Source organism: Ornithorhynchus anatinus, chromosome 1, assembly GCF_004115215.2.
Source record: "Ornithorhynchus anatinus isolate Pmale09 chromosome 1, mOrnAna1.pri.v4, whole genome shotgun sequence".
In the NCBI taxonomy this organism is placed as follows: domain Eukaryota; kingdom Metazoa; phylum Chordata; class Mammalia; order Monotremata; family Ornithorhynchidae; genus Ornithorhynchus; species Ornithorhynchus anatinus.
This window is the reverse complement of record NC_041728.1, coordinates 96,368,815-96,383,732: the sequence shown is the minus strand read 5'-3', so window position 1 is coordinate 96,383,732 and position 14,918 is coordinate 96,368,815. Positions and strand designations below refer to the sequence as shown.

At 43.2% G+C, this 14,918-nt stretch overlaps 1 protein-coding gene across 1 annotated transcript in view; it reads right to left on the bottom strand.

The window, feature by feature from the left end:
• Positions 1-14,918, bottom strand: part of NAPB (NSF attachment protein beta) — a 38,158-nt gene that overhangs the window by 4,765 nt on the left and 18,475 nt on the right. The window contains exons 2-10 of the mRNA XM_029063773.2: positions 13,980-14,059; positions 11,011-11,127; positions 10,151-10,197; positions 9,944-10,021; positions 6,160-6,215; positions 5,871-5,955; positions 5,236-5,340; positions 4,808-4,876; positions 4,173-4,223 (exon numbers count right to left, since the gene is read on the bottom strand). Of these exons, the coding sequence (XP_028919606.1) occupies positions 4,173-4,223; positions 4,808-4,876; positions 5,236-5,340; positions 5,871-5,955; positions 6,160-6,215; positions 9,944-10,021; positions 10,151-10,197; positions 11,011-11,127; positions 13,980-14,059 (688 nt within the window). The remainder of the gene's footprint in view (positions 1-4,172; positions 4,224-4,807; positions 4,877-5,235; positions 5,341-5,870; positions 5,956-6,159; positions 6,216-9,943; positions 10,022-10,150; positions 10,198-11,010; positions 11,128-13,979; positions 14,060-14,918) is intronic.

Sequence of the window (14,918 nt, the reverse complement as noted above, 5' to 3'; positions counted from 1 at the left end):
ACTCCCCACCCACAATGAGCTCATGTTTCCCATAGCCTAAAAAACCCCTTCCTTGGACCCCAGGGCTCACTCCAGTTATCACCTCATCTCCCTTCTTAAAACTCACCTCCTCCAAGAGGCCTTCCCAGACTGAGCTCCCCTTCTCCCTCTACTCCCTCTACCGCCCCCCCCACCTCTCCACAGCTTAACCCTCTTTTCCCCCCATTTCCCTCTGCTCCTCCCCCTCTCCCTTCCCATCCCCTCAGCACTGTACTCGTCTGCTCAACTGTATATATTTTCATTACCCTATTTATTTTGTTAATGAAATGTACATCGCCTTGATTCTATTTAGTTGCCATTGTTTTTACGAGATGTTCTTCCCCTTGACTCTATTTATTGCCATTGTTCTTGTCTGTCCGTCTCTCCCGATTAGACTGTAAGCCCCTCAAATGGGACTGTCTCTGTTGCCGACTTGTTTATTCCAAGTGCTTAGTACAGTGCTCTGCACATAGTAAGTGCTCAATAAATACTATTGAATGAATGAATTAAAGTTCCTCTCTGAACTCCTTGAGTGAGTTATTTACACTTACCCTCAACCAATTCTCTCACTGACACCCTCCAATCTGGATTCCTTTCCCTGGCCTCCACCAAAACTGCCCTCTCACCAATGATCTCCTCGCCAAATTCAAAGGACTCTACTTCATTCTAATCCTCCTTGACCTTTCAGCTGCTTTTGACATCACCACCCCCTTCTCCTGGAAACACTGTGGGCAAGTCACTTAATTTCTCTGTGCCTCAGTTACCTCATCAGTAAAATGGGGATTAACTGTGAGCCTCACGTGGGACAAACTGATTACCCTGTATCCACCCCAGCGCTTAGAACAGTGCTCTGCACATAGTAAGCACTTAACAAATACCAACATTATTATTATTATCCAACCTTGGCTTCACTGACACCACCATCTCTTGGTTTTCCTCCTATCTCTATGGCTGCTCATTTTCAGTCTCTTTCGTGGTCCTCCTCTGCCTCCCAGACTGTGGGAGTCTTTCAAGGCTCAGTTCTGGGTCCCCTTCTGTTCTCCATCTACACCCACTCAGATGGTGAACTCATTCACTCCCATAGCTTCAACTGCATTCTTCATATGGATGATACCCAAATTAACTCCCCAGACTGAGCTCCTCTTCTCCCTCTACTCCCTCTGCCACCCCCCCTTTACCTCTCCGCAGCTAAACCCTCTTTTTCCCCTTTTCCCTCTGCTCCTCCACCTCTCCCTTCCCTTCCCCACAGCACTGTACTCGTCCGCTCAACTGTATATATTTCCATTGCCCTATTTATTTTGTTAATGAATTGTACATCGCCTTGATTCTATTTAGTTGCCATTGTTTTTACGAGATGTTCTTCCCCTTGACTCTATTTATTGCCATTGTTCTTGTCTGTCCATCTCCCCCGATTAGACTGTAAGCCTGTCAAACGGCAGGGACTGTATCTGTTGCCAACTTGTTCATCCCAAGCGCTTAGTACAGTGCTCTGCACATAGTAAGCGCTCAATAAATACTATTGAATGAATGAATGAATGAAAGTTCTGACATCTCTCCTTACCTGCAGTCTTGTATTTCCCCTGCCTTCAAGATATTTCCTGGACGCCCCACTGACACCTCAAATTTAACATGTCCAAAACAGAACTCCTCATCTTCCCACCCAAATCCTGTCTTTCCCATCACTGTAGACTGCTCCACCATCCTTCCTGTTTTACAAGCCCGTAACTTGGTGTTTCCTCAACTCATCTATCTTCATTCAAGCCACACATTCAATCTGTCACCAAATCCTGTTGGTTCAAACTTCACAACATTGCTAAAATCTGCCCTTTCTTCTCCATCCAAATTGCTAACAGTGTAAATCCAAGCACTTATTCTATCCCATCTTGATTACTGGATCAGCCTCTTCGCTGACCTCCCTGCCAATCTTTCTTCCTGCATTCCAGTCCATATTTCACTCTGCTGCCTGGATCATTTTTCTATAAGCCCACTGAGCATAAAGGGGGAATAAGCAGAGGAGACAACAAACCACAAAACGTGTTTTTGCTAAGAACTGAGTCGCCCTTGTAAATAATAGTAATAATAAAATAGTAATAGCAATTATTGGTTCCTATGAGGCAAGCACTGTGTTAGGCGCTGGGGTAGATAATAGACTATCAGTTTGGACACATTCCTTGTCCCATATGGCGCTCACAGTTTAAGAGAGAGGGAGAACAAGGATATAATATTCATTTTATAGGTGAGGAAATTGAAGCACAAAGAAGTTAAATGATTTTCCACACAGGGTAATCACACGGCAGGCACAAGGTCTATCAATTAATAATTGATACTTACTGAGCACTTACTGGGTGCACAGCCCTTTACTAAGTGAATGGGAGAGAGTATAATACAGTGGGTAGACCTGTTCCCTGCCCACATGGAGCTTACAGTCTAGAATCCAGGTCTCCTGACTCCCAGTTCTGAGCTCTTTCCATCAGACCACATTGCTTCCTTTACTGTTCCAAAGTCAACATAAAACCCAATTAAAATTCATCCCTTTATCTTTTTATAAATTCATGGGTATTCATTCATTCAGTCATATTTATTGAGCGCTTACTGTGTGCAAAACACTATACTAAATGCTTGGGAGAGTACAATATAACAAACAGATACATTCCTACCTACAACGAGCTCACAGTCTAGAGGGAGAGAAAGACGTTATAAATAGATAAATAAATAAATTACAAATATATACAGATATATCCATGTGTGCTGTGAGGATGGGAGGGAGGATGAATGCAGGAGTGGTGCAGAAGAGTGTGGAAGAATAGGAGAGGAGGGGTTAATCAGGGAAGGCTTCTTGGAGATGTGCCTTCAATAAAGTTTTCAAGTTGGGGAGAGCAATTATCTGTCACATAGGAGGAGGGAGGGCGTTCCAGGCCAGAGGGAAGATGTGGGCGAGGGGTCGGCGGCGAGACTGAGGTACAGTGAAAAGGTTAGCATTAGAGGAGTCACTGCCCTGCAGGGCGAGCCCAGGCCCCGGGGGGTTAGAGAGAGAAGGGAGGGATGGAGAAGTTTGGGATGCTCAGGCCTTCAGCCACCCAATCTCACCCTGCCGGGGAAGAGAATCAGAGCCGAGAAGGGAAAAGCGATCGTTTCGCCCCCTCTTCTCCCCGCACCCTAAGTGAAGACCCTCCCGCTGGGGAACCATCATACAGCCCCACCCTCTGCCAGCCTCCCCTATCACTTGTCTCTACAGAACTTTTTTTAAAATATAATTTTTTTAAGCTCACCCAAGGTCACACACATATGGCAGAGGAACTCAGGTCCTCTGACTCCCAGACCCGTGCTCTTCCTACTAGGCCACGCTGCTTCTCTGATGTTCACCTCCCTCTACTCCGCTTGGACAGTCTACCTACCTCCCTTTGTCGGGGGTCTCCTTTATTTTCAGGAGTCACAATAAGAGGCAGCTGGAAACTCAGCTTGAATTGGCATTGGGAGATAAGAGGTGTAGGGGGATGGAGTTGCGTGCCACAGAGAGCAAGGCAGACTCACCAGAGAAAAATCAAAGAGGGACTAAAGACCCCATTGGTTCTCTGACAGTTTCTGTCCTTAGACTCCTCCCTTCCTTTCTTAGTACTTTGGAAAGCAGGAACGAAGGAAGAGGAGGAGAAAGGAGATGGGAAATAAAGTGGCCTTGGCAGCTATGGAATTTGAAGGCAATTTCTTAAGCTTAGAATGCTCTTTCAAGGATTTAGTTTTTTGCTGTTGCTCTTATTTCATTTTTGTGTTTTAAAGGAATATGTGTTCCAAAGTCCTCAGCTTGGATTCAGAGCAATTCTGAGCACAAAGGTCAAAGGAATTCACAACAACTACCAAGACAAAAAAATTAAATCTAAAACAGAAGCTACACTGTATTACCATTTGGGACATATGCAACAGCAGCCAGCCAAACAGTAATAACACTGAGTTATGCTATTTTTGAAATCCATTTAAAGGGTGAGAAGAACCTCTCTGAACAAGGCATTTGCTCAAAACAGGTGAGATGCATTTTGTTGGTGTTACTGTTCACTAACGGTTCTGTAAACAAAAAACAGAGGGAATAATACAGATTCAACAACTCCCAACCAGAAGCACCTGCTACAGTTGCAGATGTATAAAATAAATGGACTACTTACAGCTTCTGTGTAAGCTTCACTGTTCTGCTCCTCATGAGCTTCCAGCAATTTCTGACAACATAAAAATATAGACATCAGAATAGCAGCCTAAAACTCCTCCGTGTCTTTGTGCATCAGAAGGAGATAAACTTTCAAATAATTATTATTATGATTATTACAGTATTTGCTAAGCACTTATTATGTGCAAAGCACTGTTCCAAGCCCTTGGGTAGATTCAAGTTATTCTGGTCAGGCACAGTCCCTGTTCCACATGGAACTCACAGTCTAAGGAGAAATTACCAAGTGATAAGGGAAAATGGTGGAAATGGAATATAGATGAAAAACACATTCTTCTGTTTTTCAGTCAACAATCCTAAAAGTGTGAGAAAATGAGCTTTCAGCAGTTTTTTTCTAAATACAGCGCACTTACATCCCACTCAGCTAGCTTCAGGTTTCTAAATGTTTTATTGACACATGCCTGTTTTAGAATCATTTTCCATCCGAGGTCAAAATTAAATGAAAATGAAGAACACGGAGACTGCAACCCTCCTCTAAAATGATGTCCCACCCTAAGACCCAGTTCCTCAGAGTCCTGAAACCACCAGGCTGCACTGCAACAACAGCTACAACATCTTTTTGACATAAATTTTACTTACTTTCAATAATTTGCATTCCCTTGAATCAGTAAAGGCCGGAAACATTTCTTCATACTTTTCAAGAGCCAGCTGAAAATGAAAGGGCATCCTTAAATCAGTTTCCATGGTAATCCTGTTAAATTGTGAACCAGAGGTCAATTTACACAGTTTTGTTTAACCACGTGTCTTCACTTGTACCAAAAATGGAACAGTAAAATGTCATTTAAAACCCACACCTCGGCATGTCAGGAGCTAGTAGTACATCTCGGCCAACTCTATTTCAGCCTAAAATAAAATACATTTCCAATCCAACTCCCTCCAGAAAATGGGAACGTGGGGAGTGCAGATGGAGCCCATCGATTTCCCAAAGCAGTCAGCAGCATATCCCTGTCTGTCCACTGTAAAGATGGAGAAGCCAGATTGGGATTTCTGGCTTAGGGGCTACTTACTTTGGCATTCAATTCATCCACTATGAAGTGGCAGAGGGCTGCTTTGAAAAAGTAATCCTTTGCACTATACTTCAGCAGTGGATTATCCATGGTGTTTGTCCCAACCTAGATGTGAAGAGAACTGAGATTGTAAAATCGTTGTGAGCAGGGAATGTGTCTGTTTGTTGTTATTTTGTACTCTCCCAAGTACTTAGTACAGTGTTCTGCACACAGTAAGCGCTCAATAAATACAACAAAGAACAGAGCAGCTTAGCAGAGATGTTTACACACGTTCATCTTGGCAAACAGTGCACATGAAAACATGTTCTAGGGTGTTCCATTCTACATATGACTTCTTTAAAACTGTAAACTCCATGTGGGCAGCAAACATATCTACCTACTCTGCTGCACTGTACTCTCCCCAGCACACAGTAGTATGCTCTGCCCACAGTAAGCACTCAATATATACCACTGATTGATGGATCGATTTAGGACACTAAATTTATTATGGCCCCAACAGAGGATAGGAGCAAGCAGCACTGACAAAGTCCAAATTTAACAACTGAATAGTCAATCTATGAATACAACAGTGACCATTTCAAGATAGCGGGAAACAGTAAGAACTAGAATATGCTATTTTGGGCAAATGCACTGACCTGCTCGTAGATTTCAATGGCTTTCTGGTACTGTTCTAGCTGGGCAGCGTATGCTGCCACCTTCAACAGACACTTGTTGGCTGAACTGGAATCAAGAGCTAGAGTTAAAATAAGTAACATTCTAATAGTAACCGAGGAAAATGAAAGGACTTCCTCTGCAATACTTTCATTTTATAGACCTCCCTGGTCAAATACTGCACATCAAGAATCGCAAAGCTTCAGGACATGGAATAAAAACAATATGTTGATCGTCATGCTTTCGACCAATTACTCCACAAAGAAAACTTGCCTGTTGGATTCTTCTCCTTTGTAATAATCAGCTGACTGTTCATAATGTGCAATAGCCTGAAATCAAACCCAAAGTTTAGTCTCAAAACATCTTGCCCATAAAAATCTATTTCTAATTAAAAGAAGTTTTCAGAGAGTATTCTACAACCCAATGTTGATTCCGCCACCCTGCCCCCATTACCCAGAGGCATGGTATTCATTCTCTGAGAACCTCACAAGTTAAATATTTGACTGACTGCTTTTTGAGCCTGTCCCTGCCCCTGCCTGAAGCAAATACATATATCCTCAGCCCTGCTCTTCCTGGCATTCTGCGGCTTTTCTCCTTGCTCTGCAGAGGACTCCCCCTCCCTTGCGTCATCGAAAACCCCCTCTATTTTTTATAGTCTTGTAACATTTTTTCTTCCTGCAACTGCAACATGATGGCTTCAGCTGCTTAGCCCTGCCAGAAACTGGTGGTCCCCCTAACTGGGGCTGACAGTAGTCGAGGAGGGAGTCCCCCTAACTGGGGCTGGATCAGGGCACACATGGGGCAATGGCACAAGAGCAGAAAAGGGGGGGTGGGGAGGGAACAGCAGGTGACCTTCTCCTTCACTCTCCCCTCCACCACTTTCCCTCCTCCCAGGCTGTCCCAATCTCGCCCCTGGACTTCGTAGCCCTAGAAGGTGGACACCACCAGATAGGAAGGGGCTGGAGGGGTGGAAGTGGCAGCGGGAGTGAAGTCCATTGCATTGGAGCTTTAGGAAAGAAAAGCAATTTTCAAAACTAGATACTGAATAGAGGGGGAAGCATGGGACCATGGCGGAAAACAGGGTGGGAGAGATCAGAATGTGGGCAGAGGCAGGCCAGGAAAGTCTAACGGAAGCAGTGTTGCCTAGTGGGTAGAGTATGGGCCTGGGAGTCAGAAGGACATGGATTCTAACCCTGGCTCTGCCACTTGTGGGCTGCATGACCTTGCGCAAATCACTTCACTTCTCTGTGCTTCAGTTACCTCATCTGTAAAATGGGGATTAATGCTGTGAGCCCCATTTGGGACATTATGTTCATTCATTCATTCAATAGTATTTACTGAGCGCTTACTATGTGCAGAGCACTGTACTAAGCGCTTGGGATGAACAAGTCGGCAACAGATAGAGACAGTCCCTGCCGTTTGACGGGCTTACAGTCTAATCGGGGGAGATGGACAGACAAGAACAATGGCAATAAATAGAGTCAAGGGGAAGAACATCTCGTAAAAACAATGGCAACTAAATAGAATCAAGGCGATGTACATTAACAAAATAAATAGGGTAATGAAAATATATACAGTTGGGCGGACATACAGTGCTGTGGGGATGGGAAGGGAGAGGGGGAGGAGCAGAGGGAAAAGGGGAAAAAGGGGGTTTAGCTGCGGAGAGGTAAAGGGGGGGTGGCAGAGGGAGTAGAGGGAGAAGAGGAGCTCAGTCTGGGAAGGCCTCTTGGAGGAGGTGAGTTTTAAGTAGGGTTTTGAAGAGGGGAAGAGAATCAGTTTGGCGGAGGTGAGGAGGGAGGGCGTTCCAGGACCGCGGGAGGACGTGGCCCAGGGGTCGACGGCGGGATAGGCGAGACCAGGGCATGGTGAGGAGGTGGGCGGCAGAGGAGCGGAGCGTGCGGGGTGGGTGGTAGAAAGAGAGAAGAGAGGAGAGGTAGGAAGGGGCAAGGTGATGTAGAGCCTTGAAGCCTCGAGTGAGCCTATGTGTATCCAACTGATTATCTTGTACCTACCGCAGCACTTAGAAGAGTTCCTGGCATATAGTAAGCACTTAACAAATGCCATCATCATCAACAGGGTAGGAGGACTAGGCTAAGAAGGTGGGGGTGAGGCTACTTTCTGGATTAGTTTGCAAAATAGAATATTTAATTAGTCATCATTTCAAGAGGAAGTGAGCTTTCATCAGGCTGATATGGAAGCCTTTTCTTTATTTTATCATCAAATCCTTTCACACCATCTTGGTACTACTATGAAATAAAGAACACATAAATGCCCTTAAATTTGTCCAAAACCTCTGCCTATATTGCCATGACAAAACTTACTTCAATTTTAGAAGAGGCTTTTTCAGATAAACATACTGTACCTCTTCAAAATAAGGCACTTTGCACAGGCTGAACAATACATCAGTGGCTCTTGTTGAAACAAAAGAATACAAAAAGTGGTTTAAATGGCCATTTGGTGCATTTACTTCTACGAAAAATAACACTGAGGCTTTTCCAAACTGTCAGCACTAGAAAACTGGAGGAAGGCGGGCTCGGGAAACAAATCATCCAGAGAGCCCAATCCAGCTTCTGGAAACCAGGCGAGACTCAAATCCTGAGCCCCTTCAGAGCCTTGATCCTCCTGAAGAGGCTGGCAGTCCTCAGATGCCATGGAGATTTGGAGAGAAACTCAAAAGGGCACAGGAGAACACTAAAGAGTGCTCAGTGGATCCAGGATTTGGAGAGGGCTCAAGGCACTGCCATGAGAGACCCTGGTGGATCTCAATTCTTCTTACTGTTCTGGTGGTTTTGACCACTGATAATTAGATATTTAGAGGGAAATTGTTTCTTCCCACTGATGTTTGGCCCCCACAGACTATAAGCTCTTAGAGGGCAGAGATCCTGCCCAACTCATTTCTCTGCAAATTTCAAAGTACCTCGAGGCTCCAGGTCAGCTGTGTCTCCCATTCTCCCATAGATGTTGCTACTGGGGGAAGAGGGGTGGATGGGGAGAGGAGAGGAAAGGAAGAAGCTGCTAACACGGCCACTTAGGATCACATCCAGCTATTCTGGTGCTGGACTACTTATGAACTTTAGTAGTTTGGAGCAACCAGCACACTGCAGACACTAGACAATTTTAACAATCACATCAGACGATGGAATTACATAGGGAACCTGTCTGTTTATTGTTGTATTCTCTCATGCGCTTCGTACAGTGCTCTGCACACAGTAAGCACTCAATAAATACCACTGAATGAATTCATCACAAGTGGAGGGAATGTAGATGTCAAACGATGGCTAATCGCTAAAAAACTTATCAGAGGAAAAGTTCCTACAGATTGTGTTATTTCATTAGGTGACATGCAGACACAGGTCTATAAAAGCTTCCCTGCACTCCTCCTGGATGCACCCTCCTGGGTCAATCAGATAGTCGGAATTTGCAAGACAGCCCTTAAAGAGACTGAAGAGAGAAACAATGGTACCCAGACAAACTGGTGAAAACGCGGTCCACGCCTCTATCTCCATGCTGGGAACTCTGCCACACTAAAGTGGTATGAGGTGCATACCCTTTAGACCTTAAATTCACTGTGGGCAGGGAATGTTTCAGTTCATTGTTATACTATACTCCCTCAAGTGCTTAGTATAATGCTCTGCATACAGTAAACCATCAATAAATACAACTGAATGCACGAAAGTACATGACTGCTGCACTTCCAAAGATGGATGTGGCCAAGGCAGAGACAAGCAGGAATAGAAAGTTGTGAAGTCTGGGTGTCCTCTACTGGCCAGTCCAGAAAAAGGCAGTTACTGCCTAAAACCAGCTTCTAAATTTAACATCAGATTTAACAAATCACTTCCTTGCTGACCTCACCAGAGAGAAAGAAGGAGGGTAAGAAACCTCCAAAAGATCTAATAGTAGGGGGAGGTGGCTAGTTGCTCTCATGTCTTAATTTGTGATGGCTACACTTGCTAGGGAAAGGCTTATTTCGTTGTTTTTTATTGTTTGGGAAAGCTTGAACTCACCATTGTTGACGAAATCGATTAGACTTTGGCAAAAAAAACTGTAAGGTGCCTACCTTTTCAATATCTACCAGTTCGGTCTCATATATCTCTGCAATGGTAATGTGATGCTTGGCAGCAATTGTAAATCTTCCCTATGGAGGAAAATATTAAAGAGAAGCACAGGTTTAACCATCCCTACCAAATCTGTTTAAGAACAAAGGAAAAGGGGAACCAGCTTGCTATCTCCACCCCAACTCCAAGCAATCAATGTAGTTGCTTACCATGTCTGTGTAAATATCGATGGCTGCATTTAGGCAGTTAATAGCCTCTGAAGTGAAGCGTTTAAGAAAAACAATGAGAAATCCATTCAGTCAAACGAACTTAAAGCATTTTCTGCTAGGTTGTTACAAGAACATCAATAAGGAAAAATTCTGGGGGTGGAGGGAGGACAGGGAAGCTGGTGAAAAGCAAATAAGATAAGGCAACATTCTGGCTTTGCCTCTCTTGGCCTCAGTTACTTGTATCCTCAAAAGTCAGACTTGGAGCATAAGGCACAATGTGTCATATTGACGAAAAAGGGGGTTAGGTCACTGGCATTAACCTGTGTCTCTTATATTCAACATCATCAACCCATTAGCGTCACGCTGGCAGACTCAGCAGGATTGAAAGTATTTTTCAGAAAGAGAGGTCAAAGTCAAAAGCCCTGTTTCTTTGAGCCAAATTCAGATGCTTTTTGAAGAAGCAGAAGATAGTGACAAACAAACCTAAGGAGCTGAAGGGCAAGGAGGCACCCACCCTAACAAATATAAAGGAGAAGAAGAGAAAACAGACACAGAAAGGGAACTAGAAGGAAAGCCTCTCACGATCCTGCTTATCCGCTAAATTACACAAAGGACGAGATAGCTCATATGATCCTTTTTGGAATTAGTAGCTCACTTTATGCCAAGTGTGGCTATAGCTGTAGACCAGATATATATATCTCGGGTCTGTAAAAGGACTATATAGTGGGGGACAGAGCCACAGGCCTAAAGTATGAAATGGTCAGCCCTGGCCACACAGACTCTTCCCGCAAAACGGCTGTGGGAAACAATTCGGCGGTCAGGTGGGCACCTTCGAGTCCAGAGTATCTCGCGTGCCTTACCTTGTGGGTCAGCCTTTTTGTAAGCATTTCCAGCGTCCACAAAACTAGTTGCAGAATCATGCTTGCTCTGGAGCTGCATGTGGAGCTTTGCTGCCTGGCAAAATGCATTTCCTGCAGCTAAGAAATAAAATAACGTTTAATTTTTCTAGCTCCCTGTAATGTGCATGTATATATACATATTTACACACACACACACATATATATGTATATACACACATATAGATGTATTATTACAATATTAATACACACTTGCTGTGTCAAGCAACGTTTTAAGTGCTGGGGTAGAGGCAAAATAATCAGGAATATATCTTAATGAATGCAGGACGATTAGTATCATATGCTGCTCCAAACAAACACACACTCTGCCTCTCAGGACACAGAGATAAATGTAGTCAATCAAATGAAGCTTTACTGCATTTAGCAAATGTTCATCAAGTTAGGGCAGTCACAAAACCAATCCAACCTTTTCAGAGCATCATCTAACTTGGGGTGAGATGATGTCCCCTAGGACAGCTGTCTCCATTAGGTCTGGTACTCAAATGTTCATTTCCATTGTGTCTCTGCTTTTGGAATCAATCATATTTATTGAGCGCTTTTGTTTGCAGAACGCTGTACTAAGGGCTTGGGAGAGTACAGTTTAACAGGGTTTGTAGACATGTTTCCTGTACATAATGAGCTTACAGTCTAGAGGAAGCAAGTCCCATCTTAAAATATAAAACTTCCTCTCTGGGAAGATGTCTACTGAATAACCCTTTACTCAGTTTAGGAAGGGTGGAATTGATTTATTTATATATCACAGTGTAGGAGAAAAAACCTTCTAAATAAATCTGTACTACATCTATATGTCAATCTCAAACTGGGAGCAGGAATTAAAGTAATGGCGGCTTAAGCCATTGGATGTTCACTCGACAACTTCCTTTCGCAAACATTAGACCATAGCAAACAGGATAATTTCTTCCCTCCCCTCATGCAACAATAAAAGCTTGTTCATTTCCTTCTTGGGTGACTAGTCTGGTCTTGGCATTATAAAACTGGATGGCATAACTACATCTCACAGTATAACAACATCTTGGTTCTAAAGGGAAAATATACAGATTTTTTCCACAAGCCCATGCTTAACCCAGACCCACTTTGAGGAAAACAGGCTAACCTGGCAGACAGCATGTGCTGAGGTCAAATTATCTCTGGGAGTAGGAACTGTGTGAAGTACAGAATCATTCCAAACATTATATCAGGGTAAGTTTTGATTTTGGTCATCAAAGAATACTCAGAAATGTCTAAGACATCATGTAGTAATCAACCATCTGCAGGACTTAGCTAGTAGTCCTGGTGACAAACCACAGATACTTAGAACCCAAAAGAGAGGCTCATATTTCCCTCTAAAAACATCATTTGAAGCTTTGTTGTGTGAACAGAAAATTGTTGCAGACCATGGCAACATTTCCTCAAAGTTTGCAATTTATGAAGAAAGTCATGAACTGTATTTGAAATACTATGCCTGCAAAGACTGCTCCAAATCCAAAGAAACTAGATTATAAATGACGTAAACTTTTGGGAAAAATAAGGACTACCCTCTAAACAAAAGTGAAGGTCATCATCATCAACATCTCAACTATGACAGAGTACTCAGCACTTGGGAGGGTTAAAAAAGTTAGTGTAAATAGGAGTTTGTTGTAGGGATGACCAAGAAAGGGATTACAGGCGGGTTACGGAGGGCAGAGAAGGGAGATGAATAAAGAAGCAGTGCCTCATAGTGACTCGCAATGATAGCAGAGTACCAGAGTGTGGAATAATAATAATTGTGATATTTGTTAAACTGTCTGTGCAAAGCACTGTGCTAGGCACTGGGGTAGATAAAATACAATCAGATCATATATTGTCCCTGTCCCACATGGGACTCCCAGTCTAAGAGGGAGAGAGAAGCAGCACAGTTCAGTGGAAAAAGCACAGGCCTGGGAGACTGAGGACCTGGATTCTAATCTTGGCTCCGCCTTCTGTCATCTGTAAGAGTGATTAAGACTGTGATCCCCATGTGGGACATGGACCATGTCCAAACTGATTATGTTGTATCTATCACAGCGCTTAATACAGTGCCTGGTACATAGTGCAGACCTAACAAACACCATTTATTTAATAAAGGGGAGAACAGGTATTTTAATCACCATTCAACAGTTGAAGAAATTCAGGCACAGGGAAGTTCAGTGACTTCCCCAAAGCCACACAGCAGGCAAACAATGATGCCAGGATGCTCCTGACTCCCAGTCCTGTGCTTGTTGTCCTTGGCCTTGTCATCTTTCTGCTTGACCCTGTTGTCTCTCAGCTCAGTCCATCAACACACTCTCGTTTTCCATTTTTCCCCAATCTGTATTCTCCTAATATATAAATTCAGTATAACAGCACGGCTTAAATGTAAAGAAGTTCAAGAAGTAAAAGTTATTCCCATGATTCTAAAATCCAATTAATTTTTCTTCTCACCAGCATTAAATAACACCATCAAGGAACCCGGCATAAAGACACTGTGCTAGGGGAATTTACAGTATTGAATAGGTATTATCTCTGCGCTCAAGAATCTTGAAAACTAGGTTAAGAGTTAATTGGCTTCTTTTTATCTGTTCATTATTGCTCATTTGCTAATTCCTGCCAAACCTATTTCCCATGCTACATACCAGGTACCCAACCTATGTAACCATGTGCACTTCTCTGGTTCCTATCACAGTGGGACTTTGAGTTTATTTGTGCAAAGCCCCTTCTTCTCTAGGGCACAAAGTACACTGTCATTATCCACATTCTAGACTATAAGCCAAGTGTGGGCAGGGATTGTCTCTATTGCTGGATTGGACTTTCCAAGTGCTCACTACAGTGCTCTGCACACAGTAAGCATTCAATAAATAAGACTAACTGAATGAATCCACCATCTTTTAGATTTGTCCCAAATTCCTTGAAAACAAGCCACCCTATACTTAACTTACCACTCCAGTTTTTAGCCATCTTAAACATGTTTGCAGCTCTGGTGTACATTTCACATGCCTCTTCTACTCTTGTATTTCCTCTGAAAAAGAATTTTAAAAAAGATTAAGTTGGGATTGTTACTGTAATGGGAACCAGATTTATCACGCCAAGTGGCCATGACTGCAATAATCAAATGTACTTATGAAGACGATTTTCCTGCAGCAAGCTTCACTTTTACTCAAATCCGCACAGGGTAAAACACTTTTCAGCATCTCAATATTAGTTCATTCATTCAATAGTATTTATTGAGTGCTTACTATGTGCTGAGCACTGTACTAAGCGCTTGGAATGTATAATTTGGCAATAGGTAGAGACAATCCCTGCCCAACAACGGGCTTAGTGAGAATTACCCCACTTTCCAAATGTGTCCAAATGTCAGTCCATCCAACTGACCATCAAAAAGCTTTTCCCTTATCCCCCAAGCCCTGTCTCCATTCATCCATTCAATCGTATTTATTAAGTGTTTACTGTGTGCAGAGCACTGTAATAAGTGCTTGGGAAAGTACAATATAGCAATAAAGAGTGACAATCCCTGCCCACAACGAGCTCAAGCACCCAGGAAGACAGGTAATGAGGTACAGAAGGGTCGTTTGGAGCCAGAAATTAGCGACTTGTCCAGGTTCAAGAGACATACTGAGGGCAAAATCTAATAATAATAATGATTGATGATGATGATAATAATGGCGGTGGTATTTATTAAACGCTGATTATGTGCCAAGCACTGTGCTAGGTGCTGGGGTAGATACAATACAATCAGATCTGGCCCAGTCCCTGTTCTGCAAGATGCTCACAGCCTAAGGGGGAGGGAGAACAGGTATTTAAATCCCATTTTACACTTGAGGAAACTGAGGCACAGTGAAATTAAGTGATTTGCCCAACGTCACCCAGCAATCAAGTGG